General features: G+C 41.9%; 1 protein-coding gene across 2 annotated transcripts in view; it reads left to right on the top strand.

Annotated features, from left to right (window-relative positions):
- Positions 1-17426, top strand: part of CDH17 (cadherin 17) — an 80417-nt gene that overhangs the window by 51034 nt on the left and 11957 nt on the right. For both annotated transcript variants that reach the window (XM_021942500.2, XM_021942501.2), the window contains exons 13-14: positions 11634-11878; positions 14826-14956. In XM_021942500.2, the coding sequence (XP_021798192.1) occupies positions 11634-11878; positions 14826-14956 (376 nt within the window). The remainder of the gene's footprint in view (positions 1-11633; positions 11879-14825; positions 14957-17426) is intronic.

Genomic DNA, 17426 nt, shown 5'->3' with positions numbered 1-17426 from the left:
CTGATCTCCTGACTCGTGATCCGCCTGCCTCTCTGTTTGCTTTACCATACTGCTGAACGTGAAAGCGGATGTTTTATTATTATACTTTAAGTTCTAGGGTACATGTGCACAACGCGTAGATTTTAGCCATTACATATGTATACATGTGCCATGCTGGTGTGCTGCACCATTAACTCATCATTTACATTAGTATATCTCCTAATGCTATCCCTCCCTCTCTTTCCCCTGTAGGTCTTGCAGTGTGTTATATATGTTCCCTTCCTGTGCCTAAGTGATCTCTATTGTTCAATTTCTAATGCAGGAGTAAGAGAATATGGTGTTTGATTTTCTGTTCTTGCAATAGTTTGCTGAGAATGATGGTTTCCAGCTGCATCCATGTCCCTACAAAGGACATAAACTCATTCTTTTTTATGGCTGCATAGTATTCCATGGTGTTTATGTGCTACATTTTCTTAATCCAGTCTGTCACTGATGGACATTTGGGTTGATTCCAAGTCTTTGCTATTTTGAATACTGCTGCAATAAACATACATTTGCATGTGTCTTTATAGCAGCACGATTTATAATCCTTTGGGTATATCCCCAGTAATGGGATGGCTGGGTCAAATGGTATTTCTAGTTCTAGATCCTTGAGGAATCACCACACTGTCTTCCACAGTGGTTGAACTAGTTTACAGTCCCACCAACAGTGTAAGAGTGTTTCTATTTTTTCACATCCTCTCCAGCGCCTGTTGTTTCCTGATTTTTTAATGATTGCCATTCTAACTGGTATGAGATGGTATCTCATTGTGGTTTTGATTTGCATTTCTCTGATGTCGAGTGATGATGAGCATTTTTTCATGTGTCTGTTGGCGGTATGAATGTCTTCTTTTGAGAAGTGTCTGTTCATATCCTTTGCCCACTGTTTGATGGGGTTGTTTGTTTTTTTCTTGTAAATTTGTTTGAGTTCTTTGTAGGTTCTGGATATTAGCCCTTTTTCAGATGAGTAGATTGCAAAAATTTTCTCCCATTCTGTAGGTTGCCTGTTCACTCTGATGGTAGTTTCTTTTGCTGTGCAGAAGCTCTTTAGTTCAATTAGATCCTATTTGTCAATTTTGGCTTTGTTACTGTTGCTTTTGGTGTTTTAGACATGAAGTCCTTGCCCATGCCTATGTCCTGAATGGTATTACCTAGGTTTTCTTCTAGGGTTTTTATGGTTTTAGGTCTAACATTTACGTCTCTAATCCATCTTGAATTAATTTTCATATAAGGAGTAAGGAAAGGATCCAGTTTCAGCTTTCTACTTATGGCTAGCCAATTTTCCCATCATCATTTATTAAATAGGGAATCCTTTCCCCATTTCTTGTTTTTGTCATGTTTGTCAAAGATCAGATGACTGTAAATGTGTGGTATTATTTCTGAGGGCTCTGTTCTGTTCCGTTGGTCTATATCTCTGTTTGGTACCAGTACCATGCTGTTTTGGTTACTGTAGACTTGTAGTATAGTTTGAAGTCAGGTAGCATGATGCCTCCAGTTTTGTTCTTTGGGCTTAGGATTGTCTTGGCAATGCGGGCTCTTTTTTGGTTCTGTATGAACTTTAAAGCAGTTTTTTCCAATTCTGTGAAGAAAGTCATTGGTAACTTAATGGGGATGGCATTGAATCTATAAATTGCCTTGGGCAGTATGGCCATTTTCACAATATTGATTCTTCCTATCCATGAGCATGGTATGTTCTTCCATTTGTTTGTGTCCTCTTTTATTTCACTGAGCAGTGGTTTGTAGTTCTCCTTGAAGAGGTTCTTTACATCCCTTGTAAGTTGGATTCCTAGGTATTTTATTCTCTTTGAAGCTATTGTGAATGGGAGTTCATTCACGATTTGGCTTACTGTTTGTCTGTTACTGGTGTATGAGAATGCTTGTGATTTTTGCACATTGATTTTGTATCCTGAGACTTTACTTTCAAAGGTGCTTATCCAACAAGGATTTGGAGGCACAATCTGATGGGAGTTTTTCTAAATATCACCGTCATGTCGTCTGCAGGCAGCTGGGGACAGTTTGACTTCTTCTTTTCCTAGTTAGATTGCCTTTTTGCTTCTTTTCTCTTGCTTTTGGTTGCTGGCTTGGGACTTTGGCACTGTGTTGGGATGGGGTGGTGAGGAGGAGGGCATCCTGTCTTGTGCCAGTTTCCAGGGGAATGCTTCCGGTTTTGGCCATTCAGTGTGATGTGGCTGTGGGTTTGTCATGAAGCCAAACAACATTGTTTTTGGGATATGTTCCATCAATACTGAATTTATTGAAATTTTTTAGCATGAAGGGCTGTTGAATTTTCTCAAAAAGCTAGCACTGCATCTATTAAGATAATCAATATGAATTTTATCTTACGTTCATTTCTCCTGCTAGATTATATTTAATGAATTTGTATATTAGACAGACTTACATCCAGGGATAACCCACCAATCATAGTGAATAAAACACAATGCTACTAGAATTCATTTACAATATTTTAAGATTTACACTAATTCTTCATAGGGGATGATCTAGTCTAAAATTCTCTTTTTTAGTTGTATCTCTGCAGGCTTTTTGGGCTCAGGATGATGTTAGCCTCATAAAATAGAGATAGGAGATTCTCTCATATCTATCGATTGGAGATAGTTTCAGAAGGATGGTACCATCTCATCCTTTGTATCCTTGGGAATTAGAAACATGAATCAGATGCTGGTCTGGGTTTTGGTTGGTAGGGCTGTTGTTTATTGCCTCCAATTTTGGGGAGTCTGTTATTTGCTCTCTGTTCAGGGATTCAACTTCTTCCTGGTTTAGTCTGGGGAGTGTATGTGTCCAGAATTTAATCATTTCTTCGTTTTCCTAGATTTATTTGCATAGAAAGTGTTTTGTAGTATTTACTCTGATGGTAGTTTACATGTTCTAGGATCGAAGTGGTGATATCCCTTTATGTTTTTATTGCATCTTTTTGATTCTTCTCTCTTCTTTATTAGTCTTGCTATCAGTCTATCAGTTTTGTTGATCTTTTTCCAAAACAAACTCCTGGATTCATTGGTTTTGGAGGGTTTGTCTCTATCTCCTTCCAGTTCTGCTCAGTCTTAGTTATTTCTTGCCTTCTGCTGGCTTTTCAGTGTATTTGCTCTTGCTTCTCCTAGTTCTTTTAATTGTGATGTTAGAATTATCAATTTAGATCTTCTGCTTTCTCTTGCTTGGGCAGTTAGTGTATAAGTTTCCTCTGCTGCTTCATCTCCCAAATTCTAATATTTATATCTTTATTCTAGATTAGTTTCAAGAACATCACTATTTCTACCTTCATTTCATTATGCTTATTAGTCATTCAGGGCAGAGTTGTTCCATTTCCACATATGAATTAGGCAGTTTTGATTAAGGTTTCTTAGTCCTGAGTTCTAGTTTGATTGCACTGTAGTCCTGAGAGACAGTTTATTATAATTTCTGTTGTTTAAATTTGCTGAAAGTCCGCACCTCTCTAACCTATAGTAGTCAGTTTGGAATAAGTGTGATGTGGTGCTATGGAAGTAGAGATGCTGCATATTCTGGTTGGGGTGGAGGTTCTGTAGATGTCCAGGCTAGGTCCGGTTGGGTGCAGGCTGGGGTTCAGTTCCTGGATTATCCTTGCTAACTTTTCTGTATCACTCATTGATCTGCCTCTAGTGTTGACGGTGGGGATTGTTAAAGTCTCCCATTATTATTGTAGCTTAGAGTCCTAAGTCTCTTTGTAAGTCTCTAGGTTTGCTTTATGAATCTAAGATTGCTCCTGTATTGGGTGCATATGTTTGGGATAGTTGGCTCTTCACAGTGAATTGATCCCTTTACCATTATCTCAATGGCCTTCTTTGTCCCTTTTGATCTTTGGTGGTTTAAAGTCTGTTTTAAACCACTGGATTACAATAAGCTTTGTTTTAGTAGATCTTCCTTCATCCTTTATTTTGGGCTGTATGTGTATTGTCTCTGCGTGGCGGGATGGGTTTCCTGAGTACAGCAACTGATGGGTCTTGACTATCCAATTTGCCAGTCTGTGCCTTTTAATTGGACCATTTAGTCCATTTACATTTAAGGTTAATATTGTTATGTGTGAACTTAATCCTGTCATGATGATATTAGCTGGTTATTTTGCTCGTTAGTTGATGCAGTTTCTTCCTAGCATCGATGGTCTTTACATTTTGGCATGTTTTTGCAATGGCTGGTACCTGTTGTTCCTTTCCATGTTTAGTGCTTCCTTCAGGATCTCTTGTAGGGCAGGCCTGGTGGTGACAAAATCTCTAAGCATTTGCTTGTCTGTAAAGGATTTTATTTCTCCTTCACTTATGAAACTTAGTTTGGCTGGATATGAAATTCTGGGTTGAAAATTCTTTTCTTTATGAATGTTGAATATTGGCCCCTACTCTCTTCTGGCTTCTAGAGTTTCTGCCGAGAGATCTGCTGTTAGTCTGATGGGCTTCCCTTTGTGTGTAACCTGACCTTTCTGTCTGATTGGCTTCCCTTTGTGTGTAACCTGACCTTTCTCTCTGGCTGCCCTTAACATTTTTTCCTTCATTTCAACTTTGGTGAATCTGACAATTATGTGTCTTTGAGTTGCTCTTCTCGAGGAGTATCTTTGTGGCATTCTCTGTATTTCCTGAATTTGAATTTTGGCCTGCCTTACTAGGTTGGGGAAGTTCTCCTGGATGATATCCTGCAGAGTGTTTTCCAACTTGGTTCCATTTTCCCTGTCACTTTCAGGCACAGCAATCAGATGTAGATTTGGTCTTTTCACATAATCCCATATTTATTGGAGGCTTTGTTCATTTCTTTTTACTCTTTTTTCTCTACACTCCTCTTCTTGCTTCAATTCATTCATTTGATCTTCAGTCACCGATACTCTTTCTTCCAGTTGATCGAATTGGTTACTGAAGCTTGTGCATTTGTCATGTAGTTCTCATGTCATGGTTTTCATCTCTATCAGTTCTTTTATGGTCTTCTCTGCATTGATTATTCTTGTTATCCATTCATCCATTCTTTTTTCAAGGTTTTTAGTTTCTTTGCGCTGGGTACATAGTTCCTCCTTTAGCTATGAGAAGTTTGATCGACTGAAGCCTTCTTCTCTCAACTCATCAAAGTCATTCTCCATCCAGCTTTGTTCCATTGCTGGTGATAGCTGCGTTCCTTTGGAGGGGGAGATGCGCTCTAATTTTTTTTATTTCCAGCTTTTCTGCACTGTTTTTTCCCCATCTTTGTGGTTTTATCTGCCTTTGGTCTTTGATGATGGTGACGTACTGATGGGATTTTGCTGTGGGTATCCTTTCTGTTTGTTTGTTTTCCTTCTATCAGTCAGGACCCTCAGCTGCAGGTCTGTTGGAGTTTGCTTGAGGTCCACTCCAGACCCTCTTTGCCTGGATATCAGCAGCGGAGGCTGCACAAGATAGAATATTGTTGAACAGCGAGTGTTACTGATTCTTGTTCTGGAAGCTTCGTCTCAGAGGTGTAACCAGCCGTGTGAGGTGTCAGTCTGCACCTAGTTGGGGATGTCTCCCAGTTAGGCTACTCAGGGGTCAGGGACCCACTTGAGCAGGCAGTCTGTCCGTTCTCAGATCTCAACCTCTGTGCTGGGAGAACCACTGCTCTCTTCAAAGCTGTCAGACAGGGACATTTACATCTGCAGAGGTTTCTGTTGCTTTTTGTTTAGCTATGCCCTGTCCCCAGAGGTGGAGGCTACAGAGGCAGGCTGGCCTCCTTGAGCTGTGGTGGGCTCCACCCAATTAGATCTTCCTGGAGGCTTTGTTTACCTACTAAGCCTCAGCAATGGCGGACACCCCTCCCCCAGCCTCCCTGCCACCTTGCAGTTAGATGTCAGACTGCTGTGCTAGCAATGAGGGAGGCTCCGTGGGCGTGGGACCCTCTGGGCCAGGTGTGGGATATAATCTCTTGGTGTGCTGTTTGCTAAGACCCTTGGTAAAGCACAGTATTAGGGTGGGAGTTACCTGATTTTCCAGGTGTTGTGTGTCTCAGTTTCCCTTGGGTAGGAAAAGGAATTCCCTTCCCCCTTGTGCTTCCCAGGTGAGGTGATGCTTTGCCCTGCTTCAGCTTTCACTGGTCAGGCTGCACCTGCTGACCAGCACTGACTGTCCGACACGCCCCAGTGAGATGAACCCAGTACCTCAGTTGAAAATGCGGAAATCACCCGTCTTCTGTGTCGCTCACGCTGGGAGCTGCAGGCTGGAGCTGTTCCTATTCAGCCATCTTGGGTGCCCCCTGTGTTCTATGTTTTTATTTGCTAAATCTGGCAATGATGTTAGGGGCCAGGAGTGGCACTCAGGGCCTCGCTTTCACTTCCCCCTTTGCAAATGTGAGGAGTTGGGTTGGATGACCCCATGGGCCTTTTAGGCTAAACCCTTTATTCTAATGTGCCAGGCAGAGATACCTCTTGATTAACAAAACTGCTGGGTCTCCTTTCAAGGTTCAATAGACAAGTTTCTTTTCAATCCCCCTCCCTGCTGCTTTACTTTCATCTTTTACTGTATTGATAAGCCCATGGGCTCTCATTCTGTCTCTCCCTCTGTAAGGACTGGGTAATCTGAGTCAGAGTCTTAATTACCTTCGTTCCTGTCTGTTTGTACAGGATTCTCCCAACCCTCCCTCAATCTACTCCTGTCCCTTGCCATGTACACCTGAATCTTGACTCTTTTCTCTGTGGCTGCCTCATCTGTGTTTAGAGCATGTCATGGGTTTACCAGATGACTCAACTGGAAGCAGCACTCAATGCCATCCAATGTACTTACAGTTAAGATACTTTCCTAGGGGAGAGAGTGAAACCTCGCTGTTAAAAAGGGCCAGAGAGAATTTGCAAGGGTGGCTAATTGTTTAAGGTTTGCAGTGCAGTGTGCTGGAAACTGCAAAAGAAAGCTCTGGAGTACAGTTTTGAGCTAGAATAAAAGAAAACTGAAAGAGGCTAAAAATGAAGACAAAATAGAATAATTTCACAGAAAATGGACAGAAGCACAGAGGAAAAAGCACTAGTGCTAAAGCAAGCCCTGGGACAGAGTCTTGGAATTCTGATCCCATTGTTACCAAACATTCCAGCTCGAACCAAGGGCCCTGCTGCATTTCAGCAGAGAGGTTGCTGTGGACCAGCTCAAAGCCTTAGCCTTGTGTGTGAATCCGACATTTGGAAAAGGTACCATGCCAACCTCCTCTTGTGCTCACAGCAGTCTACATGGAGAGAGAAAATCACAGAAAGAAAGGATAAAGGGAAGGGCACTTTTCAGAGCTTGCAGTGGGTTGGGGTGTTCCTTTGCAGGTGATGGGGGCAGCTTTCTTTTATCCTTTTGCAGGACAAGAGCTCTCTAGGAATCTAAGGGAAGATAGAGGCCTGTCCATCCCAGAATGAACAAGGCCCATATGTCATCCTTTTTTAAACAGCGGTTTAACTTGGCCATTTGTGGTTAATGGGCCCTTTTAGGGAGATATTGGCACCTACCTCAATGATTAGTGGTGGGTGAGAGCTATAAGTATCCTCCCTCACAACCTAACACGAGAGGTATGCTACAGTAGAGTAGGCCTCTGACCAAAGTCTTTGTCACATCCTTACTTTATATGTGATTCTATTTCAAGTGTCTATTATATCTCCTAGCATATATTAGAGGTTCAATAAATATTGCTTGACTTAATGAATAAATGAATTCTGTCCCATATACAATTATGAACAAGCAGACACATAGGTGATCATCCAACCTGTGCTTTAGGCCTATGACATCCCAGCTGTCTGTCCCCTGGGCACTGTGATAACAATCCTTAAGCAAGTGGGTTTGTTCAACCATCCAGAGGCAGGAGATAACTGGCAGAACAGAACTGAGCCCTGGAACTCTGCAGGGTATAATCTGCTGGCCAGGCCAGATATCTATACTCCTGTTCACAATGACTAAGGGATACACTAACCAAACAGCATATCTTTTTTTCTGAGACAGGTGCAGTGCCACAGTCATAGCTCATTGCAGCCTCAACCTCCTGGGCTTGAGTAATCCTCCCACCTCAGCCTCCTGAGTAGCTGGGACCACAGGCATGTGCCACCACACCCAGCTAATTTTTTTATTTTTGTAGAGATGGGGTCTCCTTATGTTGCCCACGCTGGTCTTGAACTCCTGGGCGCAAGTGATCCACCTGCCTTAGCCTCCCAAAGTGCTGGGATTACAGGTGTTTGAGCCACTGCGCCTGGCCCAAAGTGCATATCTCGGACACCACTCATATCACCAAGAAAATTTATTTGTAAGATCACTTTGCTAATTAACAAATCTTCTAGTTCTGATTGAGATAGTGTTGGCTATCATAGCTACCTCTGGGATACAGATCTTGGATTAGGTTCTTTCAGATGCTAAGCAACAGCCAACCCTGGACTGTGGATTCTTGATTAGGATACACTAAATATTAGCCAATTCCCCACTAGGATATAGAATAAAAATATAACAAAGGTATGTAGCCATACTATTTGTTATTGAAGTGTTTTATAGACTATATAATTTGGTTTTTTATGTATGGCTTTGTCTTCTAAGTCCTTGCCTATTAAGCCATCAAGCGACTACCACTGTTCTGAACTACTGTGTTAATAATTTTTAAACGTTTAAATTAAGTTTGTTAATCACAATTATATCATTAACAGTTCATCTGAATTACAAATGTGCTAATCACAGGTAAAATTCACCAAGGGACTCATACGTGGCAACTATAGTTTGTTTGCATAAACTCTTTTGCTTCTCCTATTGATTCTGAGGGAGGCAGAAATTCAGGCCCACAGCAAGGTACAGTCAGGCCTTCTGGTGATGGCAGAGCTGGGAACTGGACTCCACGTCTCCAGCTCCTCTCAGGATGTAATTTCTGTGAGTCCTGGTGTTGCCACTTACTAGCTTGTGGCCTTGACCAAATGATGTAACCTCTCAGGCCCCAGTTTTCCAATCTGTAAAAATGGGTAAAATGGTAGCACCTTTCTAGTAAGGATGTTGAAGAATTAAATGCAAAAGTACGTATATAGTTCCTAACACAGCATCCAGCAGGTTGCAAACTTAAACATGTGTCATCACTTGATTCTAATTAATTAGAGCTAGGATTCTACCTGTGGACAGGTATGCTTTCTCCTAAGGGGGCCAAACTTGCCTAATTAAAGAGTCAAATGGTGCATACTGAGGACTGCAGCCTCAGTCTCTCAAGGGGAAAGCCTGGAAATGAATAATTTTGGCAAGTGCCCAAAGCGATCCTTCAGATTAAACAACTGTCAGAAATGCTCCCTGCTCTGTATTTACTGCTACCCGAGCTCCAGCCTCTCATGTGGTTGGTTATCATGCTCTTGGGGCCAAATGTGTGTCATGAGCAAGAAAGCTATTTCTTTGAACCCTGCCTGGCTCAACAATAACTCTCCTGGGATCCTGTTTCTTGAAATTCAGGGTTCTGCCTTTTTTTAACTGGCAAATTTTGTCACTTCTCCACTATGGCTGATCTTTTTGAATTCTCAATTCACTAGCTATTTTTAACTAGCCCAAATGTCATCTGGAAAACTAATGTGCACACTTTGATCTCATCAGTGATCGCTAGTGAAAATGGTAAATATCCCAGTCTCAGCCCCTCTCCTTCAGCATTTTCTTTGCCTCCAAGTTGAATCTAAATCACTAGGTTTGACCTTTCAGGCAGTTGTGTGCACAAAAGGAATTGTGGTGTGAGCAGGTTTTTTCAGTTAACTTAAATATGTCTTGCCAGATGGGACTGAGGCCATTCCAAGAGGCAGTGCAGGTCTCTTGACTTGGTCTTGCAGTCATATCCCCATGTCATGAAAAACAATGCACATGGTCGGACAAGGCTTGTTCTTGGCTCAGCTCTGCTGATTACCATTTGCTAATGTAGCATCTTCCATTTATAATTTCTCCAGAAGAGTTGATGTTTCTCCAGGTGTGGAAGTTATGTGAATAGAATTCTCAATGGTAGGCTGCTGCTTTTCATTCATTCTTCCATCCAGTGCTTAGGGAACACTGACACTGCCTTCTAGCTAGTCTTCCTGCCCCAGTGTGGATCACCTCGAATCCATCCCCCATGCAGCTGCTCCTGGAGTTATCTTTCTAAGACACAGATCTGACTTTGTTAGTCAAGGATGAAGTTCCAACTCCTCAGCTCACCATACAGTCTTCTCTTTCCACTCTCAGCCTTGCACATTCTCTTCTGGTAATACAGGCTGCTTCTCATTTGCACATACAGTGTCTCATTTCTTTAAACCATTGCCTCTGGGACCAGTGATGGAATGAGGAAAAGCCAGGGAGGGTGCTTAGGACCTGCTTCGTGGTGAGGATGGATGCACGTGCTCTGCCTAAGCATATGGACAGCTGTGCTGCCTGCCTGGGCCCGGACTTTGCTGAACTGGACAGGAACAGAGAACTGTGTCCTTTGTCCCCATCACAGGCTCATTCTGGGGGGCTGCTGCCTTCCTGCTTGGCCTACTAAGCTTTTATCTCAACTGGACAGTTCTGTCATCCCCTGAGACTGGGAGTGGGTCCTGTGAGTCAGAAACTCCAGCTTGCTCTGCCCACCTCCACTTCAGGGGGAGAAGCCCAAACTGAACCGTGGACCACATGTAGCAATCATGAGGTCGACGAGGGCCAGGCCCTGCACACAGTGGGTGCTTATCACTATGAACAACCTCTTTTTTCACACTTAGTTGGCTTACATGATTTTCTCTTACATATTTGAACAAATTTCAATTGCTTTTTCTATCTCAAATGACCCTGAGTCTTCACACACAGTTCCTACCCTTCCACGTGAAAAATCATGCCACAGCACTTAGGAACTAGAGAGTGAGTTGTGATGGTGTGTGTTGGTGCATGCATGGGGGAAAGGCTGAGGTGGGCGGGTCACTTGAGGTCAGGAATTTGAGACCAGCCTGGCCAACATGGCAGAACCCCCATCTCTACTAAAAATAAAAGGGTGAGTTTCCTCTATCTCGTGAGATGGTTTGCCCTTCTGTCATAGGATAACACAGCACAAAGTCCTCAACAGATGTTGGTACCATGTTCTTGGGCTTTCTAGCCTCTAGAACTGAGAGTCAGATAAACTTCTATTCCAGCCAGGCATGGTGGCTCATACCTATAATCCTAGCACTTTGGGAGGCCAAGGCGGGCAGATCACTTGAGGTAAGGAATTTGAGACCAGCATGGCCAACATGGTGAAACCTTGTCTCTATTAAAAATACAAAAATTAGCCGGGCGTGGTGGTGGGTGCCTGTAATCCCAGCCACTTGGGAGTCTGAGGCAGGAGAATCACTTGAACAAACCGGGGAGGCGGAGCTTGCAGTGAGCCAAGATCGCACCACTGCACTAAAGGCTGGGTAACAGCATGAGGCTCCATCTCAAAAATAAAAAATAATTTAAAAAAATCATTGCCAAGACCAATGTCAGAGTTTTCTTCTATGTTTTCTTCTAGTGGTGCTACAGTTTTAGGTCTTATGTTTTGTCTATAATCTATTTTGAACTGATTTTCATACATGGTATAAGATAGTCTAATTTCATTCTCCTGCATGTGGATATCCAGTTTTCCCAATATCATATATTGAATATATGAGAGTTTAAGAAGCATAGGGAATGAATCTAATCACCCCAAAATTAATTTTCTCTCTTTCTCCTACACAGCCTCTTGATTTTGAAACAGCAGCTATTTCCAACATTGTGTTCAAAGCAGAAAATCCTGAGCCTCTAGTGTTTGGTGTGACGTACAATGCAAGTTCTTTTGCCAAGTTCACGCTTTTTGTGACAGATGTGAATGAAGCACCTGAATTTTCCCAATACGTATTCCAAGCGAAAGTCAGTGAGGATGTAGCTATAGGCACTAAAGTGGGCAATGTGACTGCCAAGGATCCAGAAGGTCTGGACATAAGGTAAAGGGCAACAGTGCTGGGCAGGCCTGGCTGCGTGGTCATCAAAGTCAGTGGGGAGGAGGAGGAGGAGCTGGCCTGCACTGACTCCAGGGCTGACCCTCACAGCACACCCAGCAATGATGAACTTGGCCTTGGTTTAGGAAGGTGTCAACACCCTGGGGGCATTCCAAGGGATGGTGGTTCATCAATAAGCATCTAGTCTCAGACAAGTGGGAAGCAGTGTGAGGTTCCATTCCAGCCCATGAGCTTCAGGTCTCAGCTGAGAGCTGGATGGTTCAGGTGAGGTTTACCTCTGAGAGAGACAAGATGAACCAGGCCCTGTGTCTGAGCCAGTTATCTAGGCTGGGTTTAAGAAAGGGTTCCAGCCTTAAAGGTGTATTGGAGATCTACACAGAGAGACCAAAGCCCAAATGGACAGACCATGCCAACTTACAGGGCTGAGGGAATCTTCTGGATGTAGGATACATAGGTTCCTTGGCTCCAAAGAGCACCCCTGGAGAAGCTGGTGCTCTGGCTGAGGTGGCTGAACAAAATGTATAAACATTTCCATCTTAGCAATTCCTTTTTTTCAGTTCAATAAGACCCACACAGTTTTCCTTAAAAAGTACAATGATGATTAATTTGCTTAAGAAATATGTTTGTGTATATCTGTATAATATCTATAAAATCTTTAAGCTCATGTAGTTAATAAGACTTGAACTCAGATCTTTTGCTGCTGTTGTACATTACACCTCCTGTCTATGGCATAATAAATATTTCAGCATGACTTAAATCATGCGTGTGGCTATGAATGACAGACAATTCCTTAACTTTCTCTAAACATCTGGAGGGAGTCTTGCCTCCCATTGAGCTGTCCTTCAGGTACTTGGATCCACTTCTAAGACCTTTATCTGATCATTGAGAAGCAAGGTTACCACCTACAGTTTTACTCTAACTACTTCTGTAGTTTTATAGAGAAGAAAGAACAGTAGGGGATATACTCTATGGTTTAGTGTAGATACTACTGAGTCAAAAATTATGAGACACTATGTTTTTAATCTTTATATCATTTATTTCACAAAAGTTCCTACCTTCTTCATGAAAATACTATAAAAATCATTGGTCAAAGATGAGAATAAAAAAGTTTATCAGTGGGAAAAATAAAGGCACGTAAGAAAATTACCGTGATGAAACAAGGAAAGGATACATATACAATTAAGTTGAGGTCAGGAAGAGGAGGTTAGCAAGGGAGACTGAGAAGAGGTGTTCTGTAAGGTACAGTTCCAGAAGACAAATGAAGGAAGTGTTTCAGGAGTAAGGAATAATCAATAGTTCAGACATGAGTAATAAGTCTGTTAAGAATTAAGGATGACTCCAGTGTTGCTCTGAGTAATTTAATTCTTCAGCTCCACAAACTTAAAATCAATTAGCACCCAGTGGATCTGAATCTAATCCTTCAGCAAATATTTTAGATTCTTCTGTTGAAATATATTCAGAATCCACCTGCTTCTCCCTGCTTCCAGCCTACTCAAAGGCACCACTGTGTCTGTTCTGGATTCATCCTTACCCCTGCCATCCCCCACCCCACCCTGAATCTACTCACTGAATTGCAGTCAGTGACCTTTTAAAAAAGTAAATCAGATCATCTGACTCCTCTTTCAAAATGCTCCAAAGCATTCCATCTCTTTCAGGATGAAATCCGAAGTATAAAGGGTTTCATATTCATTACCCATATTTATAACCTAACACAGTGTTTGGCATATGGAATATACTTAAAAAAAATACATTGTGGGAAATTAACACATCATAATTTTTAATCATTCTGTTATTCTTTGACATGTAGGTTGCTTCTAGTATTTTTGATTATAGAAAATGTTTTCAATAGATGTATGCATGTAATTCTTTTTAAACTTTGATTAGATTGGTTTTTTTTTAGGTAGGATTTCCAGGAGTGGAATTATTTGCTCTAAAGACATGGACATCCTCATGACTATGATGTGTTGCTTTTTAAAGGGCTGTACCATTGGTTTTCCTGTGGTTCTAGTCTTGTCTCTCTCAACTTCCACACACCTACCAATGAGCTCTGTTGAAAACACAGATATGGCCAGGTCACCTTCTTGCTTAAATCATTGGCTGGCTGCCCCTTGCTTCTTATAATCTGGCTCTTCAAATCTCTGTGGCTTCTGCTTCCCATGTATACCCCAGCGCTGCTGAAATGCCTGACCCCACACTCACCATGCTGTTCCTTGGCCCTTGGTGCTTTAGCTCACACTCTTCCTTCTGCTTGAAGCATCCTCTTCTTGCCTTTAACATCTTCAGAAAGACTTTGCTGATTCCTGTAAACTTGTCTTGGATTCCATAGGGCCCCCTCTGTTGTGTTAACCACATTTTATTGAAATTATCTGTTCATCTGTCTATCTCTTTCACTTGCCTGAGAGCCCCTTTTTGTGACCTCCTCCCTTGGTCCACTGCCTGATCTTCCTCAGCACTCAATATATGTTTGTTGGATGAGGAATTCACTGTGTTACCAGAGTCTATGAGTATCCACCCATCTTACCCAACATTTCCACCACTGGCTGTTCAAATTTTCTAGATGGGTGGTTTGCTAAGATGTTTTAAAAGATACTTCTGGGTTACTTTAATTTGAATTCTTTGATTGCCAGAAAAGTTTAGCTACTTTCCCCAGAAGTTTTGAAATATACCCTTCCTAACACAAGCACAAACACCACGTTGTAAGGATGAACAAATCCTTTTGAAGACAGATGAAATGCAAATAAAGCATTAATAATATAATAGATCCTTTATGTTGTAAATAATATACAAATGTTGAGATCATTATCAACATTATTTGTATATTATTTACAACATATTTAAAGGATGCACAAACATTTAGTTGATGCACGAACTAGCTTCACACTTTCATGCAAAGTAATGGCAGGCTTTCTTTTGCTCTTTTCATTTGATGAAGCTATTCACTGAGAGGAGACACAAGAGGTTGGCTTAAAATTGACCATGTGACTGGTGAGATCTTTAGTGTGGCTCCATTGGACAGAGAAGCTGGAAGTCCATATCGGGTACAAGTGGTGGCCACTGAAGTAGGTAAGCAAAAAAAAAAAAAAAGGAACATAGATTATCAGAAGATATTTGGGTTGAAATGGAAGGGAGGATAAGAAAACTGACAGAACCAAAGCACCAGAATATCACAACATTAAAGTGGAAGGATGAGAAGGGTACAAAAGTATAAGGGAGTGCTCATATCTTCCTTTTTTTTTTTTTTGAGATGGAATCTCACTCTGTCACCCAGGCTGGAGTGCAGTAGTGCAATCTCCACGCATTGCAACCTCCGCCTCCTGGGTTCAAGCAATTCTCCTGCCTCAGCCTTCCGAGTAGCTGGGGTTACAGGTGCCTGCCACCACGCCTGGCTAATTTTTGTATTTTTAGAAGAGACAGGGTTTCACTATGTTGGCCAGCCTGGTCTCAAACTTCTGACCTCAGGTGATCTGCCTGCCTCTGCCTCCCAAAGTTCTGGGATTACAGGCGTGAGCCACCATGCTGGGCCCCTTCATGGTTTTGTTAAAGGTGAAAAACACCTGTGCCCCCAGCAGGGCTGCTGCTCACTCTGTGGTTTCCTATAGGGGCTACGGCCTCTTCTAGAGGGTTCTGTGTCCCTGGCTGAACTACCTCCCTTCTTCCAATGTGGTTGTGGGTTTCTCCCAGGAGCTCTGAGTGGAGTCAAACCACTTACCTGTTCACCTAGACCACCACTTGCTCCTTCAACCTTAAATCGTAACTCTCATCCTTTTTGAAGCAGAAAATGTTTTATGAAATATTCTCTGCTTTGATATGTGTCAGAATCCCCAGGGAGTTTGTTGAATATGGACACTAGGAGTCCACCCCTGGAGATTCTGATTCTATAGGTTTGGGTGAACCAGGGTATCTGTGTTTTGACGAAATCAGGTGAACTTTTGAAAGGAAAGACTATTATACAGAAAAGCCCAGGATGTTTGAGCCATTTCTGTATAATCTTTGCATCCTATTTATTTCAGTTGTGATATATATTGCCTGCTGGCTCCAGATGTGGAGTTCCAGAGAACTTTTTAAAATAATAATAAACTCATAGGAATAGTATGTTTACCCAATAATAAGCCTGGCCACTAACACAGAGTTTCTTTGCATTTTAATGGAATTTTCAGACATACGAGTAGGAAATCTGTTGATCCAATGTTGATCAGGCTCTAATTAGCTAGTAAATGTATCTGCCAGGTTTGCCAAAAGAGAATTAAACAAATTACTCAATAAATATTTTTAGACCCCCCCCCCCCCCCCACAGCGCGGGGAAAAAAAAAAAAAAAAACTTTCAAAATGTGAGGCCCAGGGTTGAGAGCTAAATGGAGAACAGACAGGAATCGTAAAAATGGCCCCTGCATGCGGAAAGATGAAGAAAAACAAAATTACTTCAGTCAAGGCAAACCAAAAAGGGTAGAATGCAGAACCGCGTGCCAGCTTGGGAAGGGTGTGTGTGAGCGGACAGGCCCTCTGTTTCTGTCTCTTGCTTGAGTGAAGCACATTCCACTATCGCATTGTATACATTTAACTCTTGATTTAAAAGCTCCCAGTGAAGCAGCAGGCAGGTTCTGGCTGAGCCTTTATGCTGTGCACACCCCTTTCTCATAGCATGGGGATCAGAACTTCACTCTGGATGTGTCCCAAGAGTTTCTCACATTCTAGAAGTTTCAGAAATCAAAACCAGGGTCCAAAACCCTGTTCTGTTTTTAGTTTTTGGCACTGACATGATATAAATAGATACAGTGACTTCAAGAACACAGCGGCCTTTTCTCCTTTGGTTAAGTGTAGTCATGGACATAGACGATGTTGAGACGAAAAGCAAGAAAACAGGGTTTACTGGAAATGAAGCAGGGGCAAGAAAACATTACTGGAATCAAACAAGGTCAGAGTCAGAAGTTGTAGAAACAATGTCTGTGATTGGTGTCGGGGAGGACACGATAACAGTCAGTGTTTATGTTGCACTGACAGCCCCATAATGAGCACTTAGTGTAATAACTTACTCCTCATGCAACACTATAAGGTAGGTGCTATTCTTGACTACATATTATGAACGAGGAAACCAAAGCACTGAGAAATTAAGTAACTGCCCAAGATTACATAGCTACCAACCGGTTATGCTGCAGATCCAAGTTTTTCACTCCTGTCATATACTACATAATGTCTGTGGAGGCTTTTACTATTTTCCAGAACATTCACTCATATTCGGGATTCTTGCAAAGCTACACAGCTGAAGAAAATAAGCTTAGAAAACTCAACTAACATGCCTAAGGCCTGGTGAGGAGCAAGTGAAGGTGTGAGTGCTGGAGTTAGACCTCTTGGATTGAAAACCTCTCTGCCTTGGGCAAGTTACACAACTTCTGAGCTCAGTTTTCAGAATTATTTGAAGTAATATATGTAAAATATTAGTACATAGATCTTAGTTATTATGATGATGGTCAATAAGACTTTTTCACCAGTAACAAAACTAGGTCTTTGATTCTAAAAGCTTGTCTTCTTTCTAGCA

Source organism: Papio anubis, chromosome 8, assembly GCF_008728515.1.
Source record: "Papio anubis isolate 15944 chromosome 8, Panubis1.0, whole genome shotgun sequence".
In the NCBI taxonomy this organism is placed as follows: domain Eukaryota; kingdom Metazoa; phylum Chordata; class Mammalia; order Primates; family Cercopithecidae; genus Papio; species Papio anubis.
Note: the sequence above shows the minus strand (reverse complement) of the source record. Positions and strands in the feature narration are given on the sequence as shown.